This window comes from Phaethon lepturus, unplaced genomic scaffold, assembly GCF_000687285.1.
Source record: "Phaethon lepturus isolate BGI_N335 unplaced genomic scaffold, ASM68728v1 scaffold31589, whole genome shotgun sequence".
In the NCBI taxonomy this organism is placed as follows: Eukaryota; Metazoa; Chordata; class Aves; order Phaethontiformes; family Phaethontidae; genus Phaethon; species Phaethon lepturus.
Window position 1 is genome coordinate 9,101 of NW_010565067.1, and position 21,012 is coordinate 30,112.

At 48.3% G+C, this 21,012-nt stretch overlaps 1 protein-coding gene across 1 annotated transcript in view; it reads right to left on the minus strand.

Annotated features, from left to right (window-relative positions):
- Positions 1-21,012, minus strand: part of GAB3 (GRB2-associated binding protein 3) — a gene marked incomplete at its 3' end in the record, with an annotated part of 68,467 nt that overhangs the window by 3,538 nt on the left and 43,917 nt on the right. Inside the window, exons 2-10 of the mRNA XM_010295054.1 lie at positions 17,941-18,244; positions 10,446-10,662; positions 9,523-10,001; positions 6,864-6,919; positions 5,455-5,710; positions 4,205-4,286; positions 2,420-2,522; positions 1,079-1,192; positions 2-59 (exon numbers count right to left, since the gene is read on the minus strand). Of these exons, the coding sequence (XP_010293356.1) occupies positions 2-59; positions 1,079-1,192; positions 2,420-2,522; positions 4,205-4,286; positions 5,455-5,710; positions 6,864-6,919; positions 9,523-10,001; positions 10,446-10,662; positions 17,941-18,244 (1,669 nt within the window). The remainder of the gene's footprint in view (position 1; positions 60-1,078; positions 1,193-2,419; positions 2,523-4,204; positions 4,287-5,454; positions 5,711-6,863; positions 6,920-9,522; positions 10,002-10,445; positions 10,663-17,940; positions 18,245-21,012) is intronic.

Below are 21,012 nucleotides of genomic sequence, written 5' to 3' on the forward strand. Positions count from 1 at the left end.
GTCTTCTGTTCATCTACCTGGACATAGTCCACTCTCTGCTCCTCAGAGAGAAAAGGTTTCTGTTGGGGAGAGAGGAAAAAACCCAAAGTATTAATTTTAAGGTTGAAAAGGGATGCTAGTGAAACTTGGCTTGATTTTCTGTTCTCCCTTTCCCTTGTTCCTTGATTGCTTCACTTCACCTTGAAGCTCACAGTGTCATCAGCTGACAAAAGCATTGCTTTACAGCCCGCTTTAGCTATAATTATCCATCTGTCACCCTGTCACTCAGCCCAGCGCCGTGAGCGAGGGAAACGTGCTTTCTGGCTATTTCCATGCAGATAATCATTCTCTTCTCATCCAAGTGATCCTGCTGCAGGGATAACCTAACCGCATTTTAACTACAGGGCGGGTTTAAATACGGAAGCTTACGAGTCTTGAGTCTTTTGCATCCAGGAGTATTAGCTGATGGGGAAAATGATACACAAGACATAAAATGGCCCAAACCGACAACAGCTCATTGCTTTGCAATGGGCACCATTGGCACCAAAATGCCCACCAACTGGGCAGATTATAAGCTCTTTGGAACATATAATGTATTTTTTCAGCATTACTAAGGAAACTGAAATGCTTCTAATGATGCAAGAATAAAGATGCACATTTTGCCATGTTACAAGAGATGGTACAGTTTTACCCCGTGAATTTGTTGTGGGCTGTAAACTTGTTACTGCAGAGATTTGGGGGAAAACTAGCAGGAAAGGGCTTGTGGAGACTCGATGAGAATGAAAGAGCATGCGGAGATCCTGCAAGCACTAACAAGCTTGCCCACAAGCCCTCATGGCTGCAAATCCTAGCGCAGTCTTGTGCCCTCTGCCAAGCCCGTGTTAATGGCATCCCTATGAGTCACACTAAGGACACCTTGTCATCACCCTAATAGTGCTTTTACTATATTAATCTTGAGCCTGCCACAAATGCAGTCAGCTGGAAACACGACTGGCTTCATCATGATACTTAGGGCACCTAGCAGAGTCTGACTCTCGGTCTTGTTTTCCTCCCAGCAGACGAAAAGAGGAGGCCGTGGGGTTTTTCAGATGACTCATACCTTCTGCACAGGGGATGGGGAAGCAGAATTAAAATCCAATGCTAAGTAATCAAGGTTAGATTTCCTTGTCCATGGAAAAGCACCACTGTATGGAGATGTTGCCTGTCTGTGTTCCTGTCGGGAAAGAAGAGAAACTTTTAAAGCTCTTAAAACATGATCCCAAAAGGAAGCAGGACTACAACTGTGAGGTGGGAGAGTCGTCTGGCAGAACGTGAGTGAGGAGGGTCAGCACCCAAGTAATTTTCTATGCCAAGGGTGGTTCTGGTGCCTAACCGCAGGATAACACTGATTAATTGCAGGATGGCATAAAGAAATTGAGAGCGCCTTTTTCTCCTGGTAATTATGGTAAAACAAGCAAACCTGGCTGATTTTCATTCAATACTATCAAGAAGGACTTGTGTCCAGCTTCTCAACCCAAGGCCTTGGAAGGCTGAGATTTACAGGAGTGCCCTCTTAACCATCATTGTTCTAAAAATTTGAAGAAATGGTGATAACTCTGCTCAAATCTAGCAACTGAAAATTAATCCTAGGAATATCATAGATGACCACAAATGTATGGAAGGTTTTTTTTTGACTAGAAAAATCAAATGGGGAGTAGTTGCAACTGAACTGCTCTCCTGAGCAGGTTAAAATTTGAGACTATGGTTCATGGAGACTGTGGTCAGTTTTGAAATATATTTCTATGGCTATTGCTGTTGGGCTTTGGCTATGGAGCCAAATCTGTAGACTTTGGCTCAGATCAAGGGATTTGAGATCCATTTCCACCTAAATTTCAAAGGAAACTGAGATTCTGGTCTTTTGCAAGATATGGCTAAGGAGTGAATGAAGAAAAGGAAGCCACAAAGCCAGATGTTCTTCTTTCATGGGATGGGAAGTGGGGTTAGTGCCACCAGCCAAAGCAGAAGCAATAAGAGACTTTAATGGGAGTTCTGTTTCTGCACAATATTTGGTGTGTTTCTTTAGGAAGTGCACTAACGGCTTTCTGTCATTTCCTAGGAGATTTTGCAGGGCACACTTGTAAAAGGTGAAAAGATTTAATTTTCCTTTGCCTTAATGAGTTCTCATGTAAATATGGCTGATCCCTGTGATCTCTTGGAACTGCTCAGCAACATTCGTGGGCAAACAGCTGAGTTCTGCAGAGCAGAAAAAGGGCTTCCCTTATCTCTCTGTAAATTGGTCCCAGTGTCTTTGGTTTAAAACCGTTTCATCATTTTTTTAAAAACAGAAGGCAAAGGACAAACCTCCTCAACATTTTTTTCTTAGAAAACAAACTTCTGCATTCTCCATCAATGTGACAGAGCAGAATAAAGCAAAGGATGGCTGTGTGAAAATGAAGATTACCATATGAATGTAACTTTCTTCCTCTTCTCCGGAAACTGAATTGGCAAATATTCTTGCTGAATTAATACCGTCTCTTTCTGGTGAGATAAAGCTCATTCGATTGCTATGAAGAAAAACACAGGAGAGGTTAAGGAAGCATCTTACAGATGCTCTGAAATGAAGCCAAAGCCTGACACAGTCCATATGGTGAATAAACTCACACTAATGCTGCAGCCTTTACAGAGAGGATGTCCAAAACCACTCCTTAGTTCTAGAAAAAGTGTGCTATATTCCTACGAGAGGTTTTGTTGATTTTTTTTTTTTATGGGATTTATGAAAGTTTGCCATCTCTGGTATGACAGAAAGCATAAAACATTGGAGCAATTCTCCAACAAGGGGCACAGAGACATATCATTCATCCGGGTAATATGTGCCGATGAGGCAGTTAGTTATTTAGTTGTGCGGGTATCCACGTTTTGGAGATTGATGTGAATTAATCAGCTACTGGAGGTGCACGCAGAGGAACTTGTCTGGCTTTGAACACAGGGTAAACACATGCTATCTGTGCTATGGAGATGGCTGCGACTCAGCCCTTGTAAAAGGAAAATCTCTTCCACTAACATAACTGTCGGAGGTATATCATGAGTAAATTATTGCAGGCTAGCAGCACAATGGGGTTAGTTATTAGGAAATTAGATGGCCACTTTGTGCAGCATGAACAGTATAATTCCTTTTGCTTTATTAGTTCCCGGCATACTTCTTTTTTAGGTTTGTTAATGTAAAACATGCAAACTCCCTCTGAGCTCGTATTCCTTCAGGACTCTGCACTGTGTCAGCACTAATTAACCACAGTGCTCTGGCAGGGATGCTTGGGAGGCAGGCTACTGGGTGTCCCTAACGGGCAGCACGTGGCAGGCAGTGCTGAGGCTTAACTGGCTTTGGACTGTACAGCTGAGAGCGGGGTCTGCAACTGAGAAACTGCCCATCCCGTGTCCCTTTTGCCCTCCAAATGACCACCCGAGGCAGGGGAGTGGAAATGCCCTGTCTGGCACTCATGCCAAACCACATTTTCCAGAATGCCTGGGTTATGCAGAGGAGGTTAGTGGGAATTCCTGGCTTTTGTGTGCACACTCCAGCACAGCTGGCTCTCCTGTCAGCCTCTCCTTGTAGTGCCAAGATCCCCCCAGCCAGCAGGCTGTAGTCCTCCCCTGCTCACGAGTTCCCTGAAGACGTCTTTCACTTGGGGCCCAACAGTATCATCTGTTCATACTACCTGGGCTTTGGGACCAAAAGCATTTGTTTTACCCCACAAATAATTTCCAATGACAAAAGGTGGCACCAGTAACTGAAGTCTGAATTGCTGTGTGGTGGTGCAGAAGTCTACACTGAGGCTACAAGTCAGGCAGATCTTTATCATATCTGCTTCTCCTTTGCTATATTAATTTTCAGGAACAAAAATGGCTCTATCACTTTAAAAAAATAATAATTAAGGCATGTGAAGTTTTTAGCCTTTGCAGCAGCCACACCAGAGTGCAGATCAGCTCCAGTCTTTTCAAAACGAACCTTCAAAACAGACTGAGCATCACTGTGTGCTGCTGGACGCACTGGAACTGCCTGTCATGAAAGGGAGCCTTGCTTTTTAGAGACAGCAAAAGCCTGGGGGATGCTGGAAGGAGCCCTGGGGAATTTTTGTTTGTGGACTTTGCCAGGAAACTGTGTCTTGTGGGATGTGATAAGTTATTTTTAACTCCATTCCACAATGTTAATGCTTAAAAGATTGGAACGGCAGGTTTCTTGTTGACTTACTAAGGCACAGTCCACATCCTGGTCACGGCAGCATGCTCCCGGATTGTGGAGAGGTTCCTCAAGTCCAGAGGAGGTGGCCGTGCTGCAAGTAGATACAAAAGGAACTACATTTCCAATAGCAGAGCTAATGAAAAGTACACACTGTTTAGAAAAATGCAGTTTTATATTAAGAGCACAAAACTAACAGAGTATTTCACAGAACATAACTGATATAACCAAGACAGAAATCAGTAACAAATGACCACTTCAGTCACTGCTGGAAAGCAAGGTCCCTCATTCACCCAAGGATAACAGAATAAATACAGTGGGCATACGGACAGCAAACGCCCCACAAGATTTGTGTGCTTGCCTCAAATCTGCTCTGCATATGCTGTCTTCAAGAGGAGAGGCCAGTTCAGCCTACAGGTCAAAACAGGTTTTGGGGTCTTTTCTAAACAAAAAGGTTCTACACATGGAGGTCAAGATCATTCCTCTCACCAGTCAATGTAAATTTTCCACTCCATTCTCAAAACCCTCTATGAAAGCACCTGAGCTTGCTTTGCCTCCTGGCATTGGTCTAAATTTGTCTCCACTTCACAGCAGCATTTCCTGAACCAATTTCTAAGTAGACCTGTGGCTCTGCACAAAAGAGCTTTAACGTAGCTTAGGTTTAGGCAAGTTCTCCACTGCAAAGCTGAATTTTGTCCCCAGTATACCCTCTGGAAGTGCAACCCAGATTTTGGAGAGGCCATGAAAAGGAGGAGTGGAAAATTACCATCAGTAAAAGCATCTGCAGGAAATTCCTAATTAAACCAAGACAGCTGCGCCTACCCAACAGCGGTTTAACCAACAGCCCACACATCAAGTCTGAGTATTTGAGTGTTTGGATGTCCTGTTCCTGGAAGGTCAGGGAGCTGGTGAGACAGCAGTACCATGTACTTCAAAGCTGCAGAATTTAGTCTGCTGTCTCTCCAAGGCTATGTCCATTTGGTCATTTGCAGGCAGAGTGGATCTGAAGCCGTGCACCATGCTAATGCAGCCACCCGGTCTTTGACTGCAAAAGTAGGCATGGATGCTCTTCCTCTGCTTACAAACCACCCTGCAGATGCATCCTATGCTACAGTACTATAGGCCACTTACACAGCAATTCAATCCCTCTTCTAGAGTGGAAAGCTCTTTAAAATGTGCCAAGGACACTATCAAAGGAGGTCACCCATATCCCCACTATCAGGACTCCTTGGCTGCCAATTGCACTTTAGGTCTGGGCTTACATTTCCTACGAGGCTTGAGGTCTCGGTTCACTGGAGGGGGCTCCAGGTCCGAGGGAAGCTCAGGTAACGGGCTGGTGAGTTTTTCAGTGCTGATGACAGGGAAGGTAAACGTGGTTGAGCCGGGGCTCATGGGGATGTAGCCGTCGGGTGAACAGTCGGAGCTGGGTGCCGAGGGAGAGGTGCTGGGGCGCATGGGCACGTAGCTGTCCTCCGTGCTGTCCGAAGCAGTCGAGTAGAGCGGGGAGAACCGACATGGCTTCAGAAGCAAAGGAGGAAAAGAGAGAGAAACAGGTTGATAAATGAAGAGCTAACCCCCTGCAAGGAGATGCTGTGAGCTAGCAACGGATCCGGATCTGAGCCGAGCCCCAGGCCAGGAGAGCCCTGACATGACCTTTCTGAAAGGCGCAAGCTGGAAAGACACAAGACAAATGCACGCGTTCAGATGCACAGTCCAGCTTTGGAGAAGTCCACTTCTGAACTTCGCAAGTCACTGCTGGAAACTAGGACCAAACTTATTGGTGACTTAAGTAGGCTAAATCCTCCAACTTCAGTAAGGCTGCACTTGCCTCTCCCAGCAGTAATTCTGACCTATAAAATGAAGAAGGGTCCTTCATACAAAAAAACACCTGAAAGGAGAACATTTGATGAACTAGATTTTTGCAAATGTGGAAGCTGAGAGCGCAGACACACAGACCTACAAGTTGCTTCTGATAGCTGAGGATAAACACTAGAAATTCATTTCATGCATGTTAGTGCTGGCTGAGTGGTGAGAGGGATTGGTTATAAACCTTGCAAGCTTTCAAAGGGGAGAAAAATATAAGTTGCGCACCACCAGAGCTGACATACAAGCAGCAAAGGATCTCCCACGCAGAAGACATTATCCAGCGCCAGGCAGAAGACTGGCTATGTGATGTGTGATGGTGCTACATATAACCATGCCTCTCAAAGGCTGAGTCAGGAAGCTTTGGACTGACAGAGCCCTGAATCACAAGCACATTGAGAACAGAGACTTTCCTATGTCCTAAAGAGGAGATATCCCTCAGGATCATGAAGTGATAGGCTTCTTTAGACTCTTTTTTTCAAGAGAAAAAAAAAGCAGTTTTCTCAGGAGCTTTTGGTCAACAGTTTACTTCTGTTAAAGGCTACTGGTACCCTTTTTCACAACAGACCTGGCTTCACCTGCTTTAAAAACAGGGTGCTCAGTGTTGTGGCCTCCCCCTCCCTCCTCTCTCAAAGGCTTCCCGTGGCTGTGAAAAAGCAGCACAGAAGTTGCCCAAAGCCAAGTGCTTCCATTTTTTCATTCTGCTGAACGCAGGAGAGGAATGATTGAATATCAGGATGTGAAATGATTCCCTTTCTGAAGTTTGTCATGTGTCAGTGTTTTAGATTTATGCAAGCAGAGTACTTACCAAATTCAAGCTAAGCCTCTTATCCCGACTTCTTAAGGAACTGCCTTCCATGTCTGCTGCAAGGAAAAAAAGTGATTAAAAATGTGATAAAGCAGTGCAACGTTATGGAGATACTTCTAGAGTAAAGCATATGGCTCTAAAATATTTAGAAATTTACAAAAATTCTGTAACTCCTACTATTTATCCTAAATGAGGAAATCCAGTGACACATAAGACCAGAACCAACTCAGTTGCACTTCAAGAGCGATTACATCTATTTTAAGTGTGATGAAACCAAGGAACATGTTCATGTATAATCCAGCTGCAACAATGCTTCCTGTAACACAAGCAGCTGGGGAGAAAGACTGGTGTGGTGTGGAGAGCCAGCAACCAAGCAAAAATTTAAACCCAGCTCCTGCTCTAGTCCCGCTCTGTGTTCCCATTTGTCAAATTGGGGAAATTATATGAGAAGGGACTGTAGGGAATATGAATTCATTATTGTTTGGAAAGTTACTTAGAAGCCTCCTATGTAAGGTGCCAGGGAAGCACGTGTTATTGTACAGAGGGTGCATGGGGGAACGTAACGGTAGGAGAGAAATTCTTCTCTTTGTCACCCAGAAAGGCTGATGTGGTGCAAGTGGCTCAAGCTGATGGGGAACAAACAGCCAGAGAAAAGGTCACCAGTCTCAGTGTCCCCTTGTGCAGGCTGGCCTTTGTCTTTGTGTAGGTCAATATTACTTTTTAAGTAAGAGGCAAAAAAACCTGAGATCCAGCATTCAGTGCACAGAAGAGCAGCAGTAGGAGATGCTTACAACTACCATCCTTTTCTGGAAGATGGTTTTCTGTGCAGAAAATGGCTTTTTTGTGGGAACGCCTTAAAACCCTACAACCATGTTAATCCCGTTAATCCCCGCTCTCATGGTGGAGATGCCAATACTGCACTGCAACTGGGGGTCTTTGCGATAGTATCAGCATAGAAGGCAAAAGTGCTAAACAAGAACAAAGCAGTACTGTTAGTGCGGATAGATATTCAGATAGACACAGTCACTGGCTTGGGACAGCTACATTTATGTATTATTTTGGCAAAAAGACATTTGGGCACAACGCTCCGGCACGTGCCAGGATACAGGTGCCTTACACATGCACAGCTTGTTCCCCTTCGTGGCACTGCAACCAGCACACACTGCCTTTGCACTGGGTTAACTACATCTGTTCAGCTTTTACAGGTTGCCAAGGGCAAAAAATGAAGTAAATAACTCGAGCGGGCTCACTCTGGGAGCTGGTGAGGAACAGCTGCTTTCTCCCTGCTTCTTTTTCTGATCTTTCTTCTTAAACACATTTTAATTCAGAGTTTAACCTTTCAAATAGTTTCAGCTGCACTTATGGCAAGAACAAATAGCAGCACTTATTAATTCATTGCTGCCCCCTGTCAGGCAGAGATAAGCTTGCAGCACGGCAGCAGAACATGACATTTGGCCACTTAATCCTCTTAAAAACATTTTGGCGTAAATTGGGTTGGGGGAACATTAACTGTCTCAAGCGCACTGGCGGCGTTAGAGCGGCACGCGTGCAGAAGCAAGAGGAGCACTTGTCAGGGAGCAACTAAATGTAACTGATAATTAAGAATACCAATTCCGCTGATGGGTGTTTCTCCAGAAAGCTTCCAAGAATTGTCTGTACACTGATAAACAGGCTGGACAGAGGTCTCCTTGCTTTAGCTTCTGAGCTTTAAGAGCGAGATCTAACGGCCCCAAACACCAGTTTGTGGTGTTTCAAGCTACAGGAGTCTAAAAGACGCTTGTCCTTAAAAACCTACCTTTTCTGCCTCATCAAAAATGACACATCACTGCAAAATACTTGATGATTTTCAGCCAGGTATTCCAGCTGCCTCCCTCTGTTCTGTGGCCCCACAAAACAAAACTTTCTCATACTGCCTGTGCTGGGTTTTGACACCTTGATATTCTGGGGTTTTGACAGTTATTTTTGTTTGCGATGATGGCGTTTCAAGAACAAGTGGGTAAGTCGCCTCAGCTCAGAGCAGAGCTTGCTTTGCAGCAGAGTCTCGCCCTGCAGCAGGTTTTCAGGCTACCCTGACTGAAGTGCAAGGACAGAGTGGGATTTGTTCAAGGACACACAGATTCCCTGGTTCAACTGGGATTACATCCCATCCCCAGCGTCTCCCTGGCTTCCCATTCTTTAGTCTAAGCTGCGAAAATACACGATGCTGTGGTGGAAAGGACTGGATGTAGGGAAGCGGCACAGCTACAAAGATATTTCCCATGTACAAGCCCATATTTTGACCTGCATGGAGAGTTTGGCATTGCCTGATTCAGTGGCTGGCTTTTTATTTTTGTTTTTCTACTGCTTTCTTTTTTGGAGTGGGAGGGGGCATGGAAAACAAGCAAGTCATGAGGCACCCTGAAGAGATCACAGGCAAATTGCTGTCCATGTGTACACACGGAGGGGCTTTGACAGAGCAGGAGCTGAATGTGAGGGACAGGTTTGAATCCTGTTTGCTAACTGGTTTGAAACAAGCATTTCAGGTTGCTTTGGGCGGTGTATGATTTCGCAGTGGGGAGGACAGGGAAGCACAGCTGGAGATGAGCACCAGCTCCGTGCTCCTGGGCAGCTCCATTCCTCACACCAGTCCTTCTTCACTGGCTCTCAGAAATGCACTCACCTTTCCAACTCCTCACGTTGTCTAAGCTGGACAAGGAGATCCTCCTGGGCACCAGAGCGACCTGAGCCCGGCAGATCCCTGCGTGCCCATTCTGGAGGGCCCCGCCACCCACCTCATCCCCTCTCCTGTCTGAGAAGTGGGTTGGCTTGGGCGGCCGTGGTGGGGGTGTGTTGGACAGGATGTCCAGCTGGGTTACACCATAGGGCAGCGCATTTTGGCTCTTGTCAATCTGAAAGGTTGGCGTCAGTGGCGTCCCCAGCAGTGGAGAAGAAGAGGAGAAGTCACTGGGTGGCCCGCTAATGTCTATGTTCCTGGACACGGCGCTGGGATTTGCCAATGGGGCCCCATCCTGGTGCACAGTGCCAGCGCTGGATGGCTGTACAAGGTACAAGGAGGGCTGGGACTGCAAGGAGTCGACAAAAACATCGTCCGATGAGGTTTGCTCCAGAGATCTGTCCGAATTCGACCAGCTGTCACACCTGCACAGAGACAGAGGTCAGGACCTGCACTTTCCTTTTCTCCTGGTTGCAACTGATCAAGCGCACAGCACAAAGAAAAACCACAAAACCTGTCCCTTCCCTATGGCTGTGGAAGGTGCCCCGCGAGCCGGGCTGTGGCGTGGGGCACTCTGTTAAGCACCTTGGGCAGCACCAGGCAGAAAGGGCATCTGGAGGGGAGGCCATGTGTGAGGTACCCAGCCACTCACCCTGGAAAGGGACGGGACCAACATACGACACTTCACTGCTAATCGGGGCTATGAAAAGCTCCCTGTACATTGGATTAGGCTGATGGTCCCCTGTTGTGCTTGGGAGCCTACCCTGAGTGGCAGGACTCAAGGACCAGTTTGTGCCAGTTTCCCAGGGCATCACTGGGCAGGCAGAGGGTGGCTCCAGCCCGATGCATCTAGCAGACCCCAGACCTACCTGTTGTGGCTGAGCTTGCCCGACTCGCAGTTGGAGAGGAAGAGGTAGTCGGGGAGGAAGACTGACTCTGACTCGCTGGGTGTCTCCTCTGCGGCAGATGCATCAGCACTGGCGTGGTCAACTGAGAAGGAGGGATCGGCGATGCGGGAGGCGTGGGTGGAGGCGGCTGGCGATGGCTGCGGGGACGAGGTCGTGTGAGACAGGCTCTCCACTGAGCCTGCAATGAGAATGGATGGCCCTGGCTGAGGGACAGCTCTGACTCACCCTGGCCCACTGCCTCTCCTGGCCATCACCACCTTGCTTTTGCACCAGCAATGTTTCACCCCAGAGCAGCACTGGGCCAAGGCAAAAACTGATTCTCAGGAGAGGGAAGCCTGATTTTGCAGCTGCTCCCCCTGCCCAGGCTGGACAAGCCAGCTACCAAATCAAGGGACTGCAGGAGGTGCAGAGCCCCTGCTCTGGTGTCCCCCACTCCTGCAGGGCTGCAGCGTCCCTCCTGCAGACAGTAATGAAGGCAGCCTCTGCTGAGGAAAGTGCTGAGGCAGAGCAGTCTGTTTCATCAAGTATTTTTTAGGACCCAATGCAAATACTTAGTTATTAATCTCCAACGCTTCAAATTAATGGCAACAAGGAAATGGATTGGTTTCTTCCCACTTTCTAGATCTCAGTGGACAAAACTGAGCTTTGCAGCTCATGGAGTAGCCAGATTGTTGCATCTCTGAACTTGTCTGCAAACTCCTTATGCCTCCTTAGGCTGGACATCAAAGCCATGAGAGCTGTGGTACAGCTGTTATTGCCCAGCTGGAAGCTCGTTGGCTCTGCTGAGAAAAGGGACACTACTTTTCTGGAGGCCACAAGCCACAGGGGAGCCTGTGCTCAGTGACACCTTCCCTGCTCCCTCCTTCCCTGGGCATAACACTCCACTCCCCCGCAGCACAGAGAGGGCTGGCGGTGGGGAGAGGAGTGGGTCTGGGCTGCAGGCAGTGGGACTGGCCCCGGCTGCACAAGGGCTGGCCACCTACTCAGCTCCGGGTTCGTCTCTGACCACCAAGGCCACCCTTCACCAGCAGCATGCAGCCGAGGCACTCGTACCCCTCTGGCCTGAGCACTGCCAGGCAGCAGGGACAAGTCTGGTTCTGTTGCTCTCCCAGCCTCTGTCCCTGCTGGGGATGCTGGGCAGGAGGGATGAAGGAGTGATAGCTGCGCTGCGCAGGCTTAAGGTTAAGCACAGCCTCCGGCCCAGCTCTTGGGGCATTTTGACTCAAAAATTGAGTCCTCGGTGCAAGTTGGACCTCCCACCATGGGCAGCTGTGGAGTGGGAAGGGCCTGGGGTGTCTTTGCAGAGCAGCTCCCCAAAGGCATCTGCTCCTGGTGGCGAGCTCAGACAGCAGCACCAGGAGCACAAGCCCTCAAATAGAGAATATGATTTTTCTGATGAAGTTTCAGGTTGCTGTGTGGCGGTTCCCTCACCAGGGCTGCGCGGGGACCGGGCAGTGCTCGCTGGGCACCCCAGCTGTCCCCGACACCTGCGGGCTCAGCAGTGGGTACCCATCTCTCTGGCTGAAACCCAGACACTGCCTGCGTCAAAGCTGCAAAAACTTTCTTCAAAATTAAAAATGCCACAGCAAAGAAACCACAAGAAATCAGCTATGGCTGACAAAATAACCAAACTAAGCATAAACATGCCTTCAAAGCGTAGCAAGAAGGCAGATTTCTCTAACGCTGATACCCAAAATTTGCTGGAAATGCTGGGAACAAGCCCCTGACCCTCTACATGCACACTGTGGGCCAGATCCTGCACTGTGTGGTGAGGTCCTGAGATCCTCTGGCAGGTTCCATCTAGTCCTCAGCTCAACACAGCAACAAGCCTTGGCACTGCACTGGGTTGTTGTAGTCACTTCTCAACCCTGGGAGGTGCTAGGTATATGTGCAAGCAGGTCAGGAGGGACGGAGAGGGCTGCCAAGACTTGGGTGTTAGGCAGCAACATCACTAAACACAAACAAAGCCCTCCAGTGACCCAGACTTCCCCACCAGCCACCGTGGGCTTCACCCTGTCACCCTTCTGATCTCAGTCAGAAGCAGCGTAACACAGCGGATCTTTTCTCCCTGCACTACCCCACACCTCAACCCTTTGAACTGGGGAAGGAGCCACCTCTTTCCTTCCCATCTACCAGCGCTGACTCACTGCTGCTTCCTCCTGTTAACTTTGGGGGTCTGGTGTGGTGGTGGACCCCAGGACAGCAAAGTACATAAGCATGTGCTTAAATTCGAGCTTAAGCAAAGCTTTTGCTTAATTTGAGCAGGTGCTTATAGCAGCAGGATTTCAGCAGCGAGCATCTGGAAGGAACAGCTTTTACAGGGTTTCGTATTTGCAAAGCAGAGCTGAGGGCTGCAGCCTTCCCATCTGAAAAATAACTTTTCTCGTGTTCATTGGGCTGGCCCTGATGGTAACTCTGCTTTCAAACCTTGGACTCAGAGTGCTGTCTTGCAAACTGAGGATGATCAAATATGCACCGGGCTATCTCCGTAGGGATCTCAGAAAAGCATGTTTCCATCACCATCTGACCACATTTAAAAAACACAAAAAAAAAACCCCCAACTAAACCCCACCACAATGCATAAGAAAGAGAAATTAATGACATTCTGGATTATTAACACAGAGGATGAACAGGCCTGAACTCCATCTGGTACTTGCAGGGTTTAGCCACGGATTATCCCATCAGGAAAGGCTGCGAGCTGCAGACCACATGGCAACCGTTGTGAGCAGGAGGGAGGGATGGGGATAGCGCAGACCTGCCCTTTTCTAACCTTCAGGGGCTCAGGGACCTGTAGCCAGCTCCTAACAGACCGGCCCTGCCCCTGCCAGCTCTGCTGGTAACCGAATCAGCATGCATTAAAGTTGTACCGCGGCAGCAGCTGGGTAGAATAAATTATGCATGGCCATTTTCGACAGTGAGAAGGCAGAGAATAGATTTGGTGCCTGCCCTCCCCTTTGCCAGAGAGACAGCGGGCAGCTTCAGCTGCCAAAATAACTGCTTCGGTGGGTACTAACCCAAAAAATCTCTGCCCTGCATTGACAGGGAGAGTCACCATGGAGGACGTGGAGCATCCTCTGCAATGACTTTCCCCATCAATGAAGGGCCATTGCTTGGAGAAAAAGAGGGCTTCTCCCTCCTGCTACAGGCCCCAGCCCGCTCTCCAAAAATGATTACAGTGCAACAGCAGTGCAGCGACAGAGTGAAATGGGGGGGGTCCTGCTCACAGCAAACCCCCACCAGGCTGCATGGCCGTACCAAGGAGGTAGATAATGCCACCCACCCCTCCTGGCCAGGGGCCAGAGCCCGTCGTTAAAGAGCAGCCTTGAGTCTGTGCAGCAGAGAAGGGATTTCCTCCCGCTGAGAGGGGAGTGTGGAGGCAGTAGCCCCAGTGCCTGTCCTCCAGCATGGGCTGGAAGGAGCCATCACACCTCCCCTGAACTCCTCTGCAAGGGCCAGGCGTGGTGGTGAGCAAGCCTGCCGGGACTCTGCCCCCACCCCATTTTGTACGGGAACAGAGGGGGAAAATAAAGTGAAGACGCTCAGGAGAAAATGTCTCTGCAGGGAGAGCACAGACCCCCCAGGCAGACCCTCAGTGCGGTGCTCCCAGCTCCTCTTGCTCCCAGCACGCTGCCCTGGCTGGGGGAGATGCTCCCCGGTGTGGCTGCAGCAAGGTCCTCGGGAATCAAACCAACCCAGTGCCATGGCAGGGTCTGTGCACGTTGGCAAAAGGGAAAAAAAAAGGGAGAGACATTTAAGGAGGCAAATAAACCATCAGAGGAGCAGGCAGAAAGGGAGAAGGTCCCAGCAATGGGCAAGCATGGATGTGAACAACAGAGCAACCAGAGGTGAGGGAGAGGTGGAGGAACAGAAATGCCCTAATCCAACTGCTAGCAGCCAAGGGGGACCCAAGGGTAACCTGTCGCTTAGGGTGTCCCTGCCGACATCCTGGTCCATGTCCTGCGCAGGGAGGGCACCAGCAAGGGGGTCTCCCCAGGACCATCAGGCTCCACTATGGCCCTGGGTGCTGTGGGAGAGAGTAGCGCAACAGGGGAGCGATGGAGATCAGCAGGGACCTTCAGGTAAGGGCTGCACCCAGAAGGAGCAAGGTGTTTACAAGGGATGTGGAACACTACCTGGAGCCGGTGGAAGAAATGAAGAGGGAACCCAAGACAAAAGGTCCCTCTTGTGCTGAGGAGCTGCCTGCCAAGGCATGTTCTGGGGGAGCATCCAATGCACAGCTACAATCTTTAAAAGTAAGGCTTCCTAATGAAAAAGGCTGAAGAACTTTCACAGCAGTTTCTGCGATGAAAAGCTGCTGTTTTGCCTTGTGTCAGTTAATCATGGTTTCAGCTTGCATATGGGATAAAGTGTGCCCATGACGTTCCATAGCCACTTCATTTCACGCCCTGCCCTGCCCAGCCATTTGGCCCAAGCCTCCTCTCCATCCCCTGCATGGCCACTGTGGGGTTGGGGAATGACCGCTCCATTGGGAGCCTTCACCAGAGGTGGAAGCAAGATTTTACATAGAAATGACAGGGAAATCGGGAGAGAGGCCTCTTCCTCCCTCCTGCAGCCGGCTCCCCTGAGGGTGCCGGCTCCCCCGCCATTTCCAGCACCGCCAGCCGCGCCGGTTCTCGTGGCAGCCCAGTGGCACCGCGGCCCTGGCAGCCGAGTGCCACGGCGCACTGGTGGCTGCTGGCAAGTGCTTCCCGACAGCTGCCCTCCCAGGTGCTTCCTGACATCTGCCTGGAGCTTGCACTTCGCCTCCGTCTCTCAGCCGTCCCCTCTCTTGTGGCCTAAAGCGCTGTCCTGCCAGGGCCAGCCGCGGTTTTGCTAACTTCGGTCTGTCTGGCTGCTTACACGTCAGACCGGGGGCCTCTGATGACTAGGTCCTGGCTGCTTGTCCAGCGTCTTTGCTACTGGAAGGGACTAACTGGGAACGACGGGATGCTGTTTACAGCTGAGTCACTGTGTAAGCCCGTGGCCGCACTTTCTGTGCATTAAGCAGAAAAAGCAGCAGATTTGGTTTTGGCCTCAAAGTCACAGCAAATTTTCAGAGATGCAAGGATTAAGAGTGATTGATTTCACAATATAGTATTGGCTTTGAGATTCATTTTAATACACAGAACAGCTTATTAAAATTTCTTGCAATTGATGTGTCTTTCTTTTGATGATTCATTTCAAGGACTATTATTTTTTAACACAGTAGCATTCAAGTTAAAAAAAGCATATGGCATTTAATAGAGCTTTTCTCTTCTTATGTTAATTTTTAAGGGTAATTTGTTTAAACCTATAGGTTCTTGGGGGATTTAGGTGCTTCCAAAAAGCTGAAGCAATTTGCAATTGTTTGAAATGTGATGCGCAACCTGTGGAACTGTGCAGATTTAAATCAGAGGATCTGAACATGCCCTGCAGCCTGACCTGAATACACCCCAAACCTGACCTCACCAGCAGGAACTGCAGGATAAATAGGAGATCTTACAAGCTCTTCGCCATTAGAGGTATAAGTGCATGTCTGGAAGCTTAGCTTACATGGTCTGTGATGAGGGCTGTAAATTCAGGTGCCAGAGTTTATACTGAACGAAGGCTAATGCTCTGCACTGTTGAACTTCTTGGAGGATAATATCCACCCTGAACAGAGCAGAAAGCTGGGATGTCAGCTTTCTCAACTGCCACAGCAAGAGCTGTCACTTCTCTTCCATCAGTGTCTGCACTGGCAATCTTTGCTGGGAGAGAAATACCACTGTGTAATACTCTGAGTATTGCCCATGTGTAAGTCTTACAAGAAATGCTGCGCTGTACCAGCATAACAGAACAGGCGTTTCCCACTATAAATGCATCTATCCTGGGACAGCTGCTGACGCAGCTCCTCTGCCACAGATCACATCTCCCTAGGCACATCCTCAGCACAGTGCCAGCACAAGTCTGCATAGACATTTGAGAGTCAAGAATTATTTTTCCCTTTTCTGTTTTGCGTGGAAAGACTTACCTTCATTTCAGAGTAACTGGTAAAAGTGTATCTAAAATAATACTGTACCAGAAGTAGCAATGCAAGAGCAACACCTCTGTCAACAAAGGCAGATCAGTAGGAAGGGAGTCACTGAATATCCCTAACTACATCCAAGCCCCAACAGGCTATTGACTCCAATCCCTCAAAGTTACCAGCTCTAGTTTGCAAGTTGCATTCACAGGCAGTTTGCACTGGCACATGAGAATATGTCAGCCCGTTTTCCTGATGGTCTCTAAAGGAAATGGGAAAAGAGCAGACATCACATTTGTAACAGGACCACTGCAGTGCTCTTTCCACTCCCATTTCCCTGCAGAATAAACTACTGAAGAGAAGATTAAAGAAGTCCAGGAACCAGCATAGATTAAAATAAAACATCTCGTCATGGCTGTTTGTTTCCTTTCAAGTTACAAGGTAAGGCCACGCGGCAGTTGCAGACACCAGCAGCAGCCAGAGTGCAGCAGCACAGGGACCACGGCCGCACAATCTGCCCGGCCACACTATGATAGCCCCAAACAAATTACTGCCCTTGGGATGGAGCCCCTCCATCACCACCCTCTTCTGCTCTTGCACTGGCTTTTATCGCTGTGAAGGTCTTTGTTCTGACTCACTTCCTATGAAGCTCTCAAATTGCTGCTGTATCTGCCCCTTGGAAATGTCACGGGAAAGACAGATTGCTGTTATCTGAGCCCGATTGTCTCATTTGAAAGGTAAGTTAATGATGATACAGGTCCTGACTTTAATTACTGGCTACATCCATCTCGGAGTGGTTAATTCTTGGAAGCTTTCCAAGAAATTCACCCTACTGAGTATATACAGGTGTAGGTCCTGGCAAAACAAGTTGACTTTATGCTTCACTGGCAGGACCATCTTTTAAGTCTAGACACACACTTCTAACACTCTCCTGTCCTCTGCCTTTTCTTTATTTTTCTTCTCATTAATAGAATAAGACAACTCAGTATTTTTGTCATTGATTTATGTATGTACATATACACCCAAGTCTGTGCATATTCCACATCCAGCAAAGTCTGCGAAAACACAACTTTTGCAGGACACTTTCCTGGAACAGGTGTCTTATGTTAAGCCAAACTAAATAAATATGGGACATGTAATGAAATAAACGGCCCCAGAAGATAACGGTCAGTCAGTTTTTCACATAAACAGTACCTTTTCTTATTAAGGATCTGCTGTTTATTCTAGCAGGAAAGCTAAGTGAGAACAAGCAGCCAGTTATTATTTCTACCCAGCAGAAATGAGATCCCCGATAACTTTCAAATCGGGGTTTAGCAGCACCTCAGTGCTCTGCGGAGCTATAGGAAACAGAGTCCCAGACCACCTGCCCAGCCCAACCAGGCACCAAGGTCCATGCTTCCTCTCATCCCTGGTGCTGCTGTGGAGGAGTCCAGACACAGATCATCCTCCCAATCCCCAAGATGAGCATGATCCTACCTGTGCCATCTTCTAGATGTCCAAAGTTACAGATCTGGCTGATGTTGTGCACCCAGATCTGCATCTCCTCCTCAGTTTTGGCTACCAGGTAGAAGGTGCGGTAGGTGGTTCTCACAATGAAGACGAAGTTGTTCTGAAATTCCTTCTTGATGAAGTTGGGCCCCGAATGCTTCAGCACTTCACACTCGTTGAGGTCGATGATCCGAATGGGCTTTTTGGAGTGATTGTTCCTGTAGTACTCCAGCACATCTGGGTTCCCACTCATGCGGCCTCTGCGCAGCACGAACCAGCGCTTCCGCCATGCCTGCAAATGGCACAAGCGGGGCCTTTTTAGTGCCAACCACATAATATATCCATCAGCCCACACATGCTTATTCTCTCTTAGGTTTTATAGTTGTTTGATAAACTGGCAAAATTGTGACCTTGATTTGAAGTGCTTGCTATCAGCTTGCATTTGTGATGATAGGAAAAAAGGCAGAGGATTGTCCCTTTGGAGGTCAAGAGGAGCAAAACTGCTCCCCTCCTTTCACCCTCAGCCTGCCAGCATGGTGTAATCGAAATGATCTGATACTTCACCATCTCATCTACAGAAGAGATTATAACATATTTTTCTTTGTGAAATGAAAACACCTAGGACTGCACCCTGTGTTGCAGTACATGAGCTAATATCTGGCAACAAATACCTTTTGCCCAGCAAAGCCAAGGGCTCCAGATGACCAGTGCAGCTTCCCTCCAATGGTTTTCAGTGCTAATAAAGAGCTGTTAACGAGCTGTTAGTTACTTCTGAAAGCCCAGAACAAACCTTAAGGGAATTGTAGAGCTAAAAAGTTAAACAGGAAACTTTAAAACCTTACAGAAGGATGTCTGTTTACACAGACACTGTGTGGAGTGACTGTCAACCCACACCAAACCTGGTAAGCACTGATGTGTTTCAGACCCTTGTGACTGAAGGTATGGGTCCCATACAGGCTTAAATGAAGTCCTGGCAGGACTAAGATGCAGTGTCACTTTATAAAGCTATATGCAAGTTTCTAGGAACAAAATAACATATTTTCCCTTTTTTTCCAGCAGCTGTTTTTGTTCATCAGCATTCTAAGCGCCTCTGTGTTGATTACAGCTGTCACCAACGCACTTCGAGGGCCAGAAGAAATCCACCCCGAGCTCTGTTCCACAGAGAAAAGCTGCAATAAGACATTAGGAGATTCCTGCTTACCAAACTCCATAAAAACCGCATTGGATAAAGTCAAACCAGCAAGGCTGGGGTGGCTGCCAGGGAGCAGCTGAAGCTAAGGCTGCAGCTGCCCCGGAAAGGTGCAGGGGCTCACACACTGCCCAGGTACCTGCAATAGCTATACAGCCACTGGCTGTTTAATTGCCTTCATAAGAGTTAAAAGTTCATTAAGAAACACCCGAACAACAATGACCACAGCCTCCCTACCTAAGTCTTATTCAAGTGCTCTTTGCAAAATGACTTGTCACAACAATGTAAACCTGGGTGATAGCTTGTGTCCAAGTTAAAAATCATGCTCATTTTGCAAAGAACAGACCTATCTGTCAGTTTAAAGACAGCAAACCATTTGGCCTTAAGGCAAAATAACAGTTCAGGATGTTTTCACTAAGATGTAAGTCCGTGCTGGCACAGTTTAGGATCAATACAGGCACTACAGATTTCAATACTGAGTTCCCATGGGCATGGTGATAGTTAAAATGATCAACAAAAAATAGCAACGATCATTTGTCAAGAAAAAGCATTTTTTTCTACTCAAAAGATATTTCCTTGCAGTGCAGCAAGGTTTTCACAGTCTGTCGGTATTCATCCAAAAATTTGTCTACATGTAAGTCTGTTCAGCCTGTCAGTACCGTAATCTATTTTGAAAGCAAAAGATTCTTCCAAAACAACATACGGTGACCAGATAATGAAATATCATAGAGGGAGCTCTTGCAAGGCTGAACAAACCATCCATCAGCCTGTGTAAAGGAAGGGATTTCAGAGAGGGGGTCACCTTAAAAACAAAGAGGAAGCAGAGGTGAGGTGCAAAGTGTATTGCACAAAGAAAATTAAGTCTTGCCCTCATGGTCTGTTGAGGTTTGAAAGTGATTTGGTCTCTGTTGAAAGTAGCTAGAGATAACAGCTTACTGGAGTACCTCAGACAAGCCTAATTTTGTGGGAGCCAGGAAAAAAGAACCCACCCCCCCAAAGGAAATCGAAACAAAGGAAAAGTGTTTAATGTAGAAAACACTTTCCTGACAAGCAAGCTTCAACAGTGGAACACAGCCCGGCAGGTACCTCACGTGCATAGTCCCAGAAAGAGTCCACACCTCTGCCACCTGCAATCCAGGTGCTGCATAGCCTTAATGTGCACCCCGCAGATGCGTCAGGACAGAAAGGTCACACACTCTCACCCCTAAACAACAAAAGAGAAATGCTTCAGGAGGTATAAGCCAAACAAGCCCCGCTCCTTTGCTTCCCAGAGAAACAGGCTGCTAAGGCAGGCAGCGGAAGGGCCCATCCGCTCTCCCCCAAGCCTTGCAAAACCAATTCTCACTCCTTTTCCCAAGGCTGCCAGCCCTGCAGCTTAAATACACTTGGCTCCTTCTGATGGAAATTAGGTGGAAATCACCTGCACATGAGCAAACTGTGGGGGGAAAGAAGGGGACGGGACGTGACGCGACGTGATGCGACGTGATGTGACGTGACGTGATGGGAGAGCAGCAGCAGCAGCAGCAGCAGCAGCAGCAGCAGCTGGGGACGCCCTGCCCGGCTGGCGCCCATGCAGCTGTGGGGAGGTGGGAGCTCAGCCCCAAGGCCAGGGACAGCTCAGGATGACCTGCCCAGTGGCTGGAACAACACCCTTAGGCAGGATGACTCAGTACCTGTCCCCATTTCCATAGCATTTTAGTTTTCAGGAGTCTAAAGGAGTCTGTAGTTTCAGCACAACCTGGGCACCCAGTGAGAGGAAAGAGAAAACCGCAGGTGCGCTTTGGGAAAAGCGTACGGTGCCTCTGCTCGGAGGCGAAGGCTGGCTTCAGCGTGGTGCGAGGGGCTGTGGCTCTGCGGGCTTTGGGTGTGCA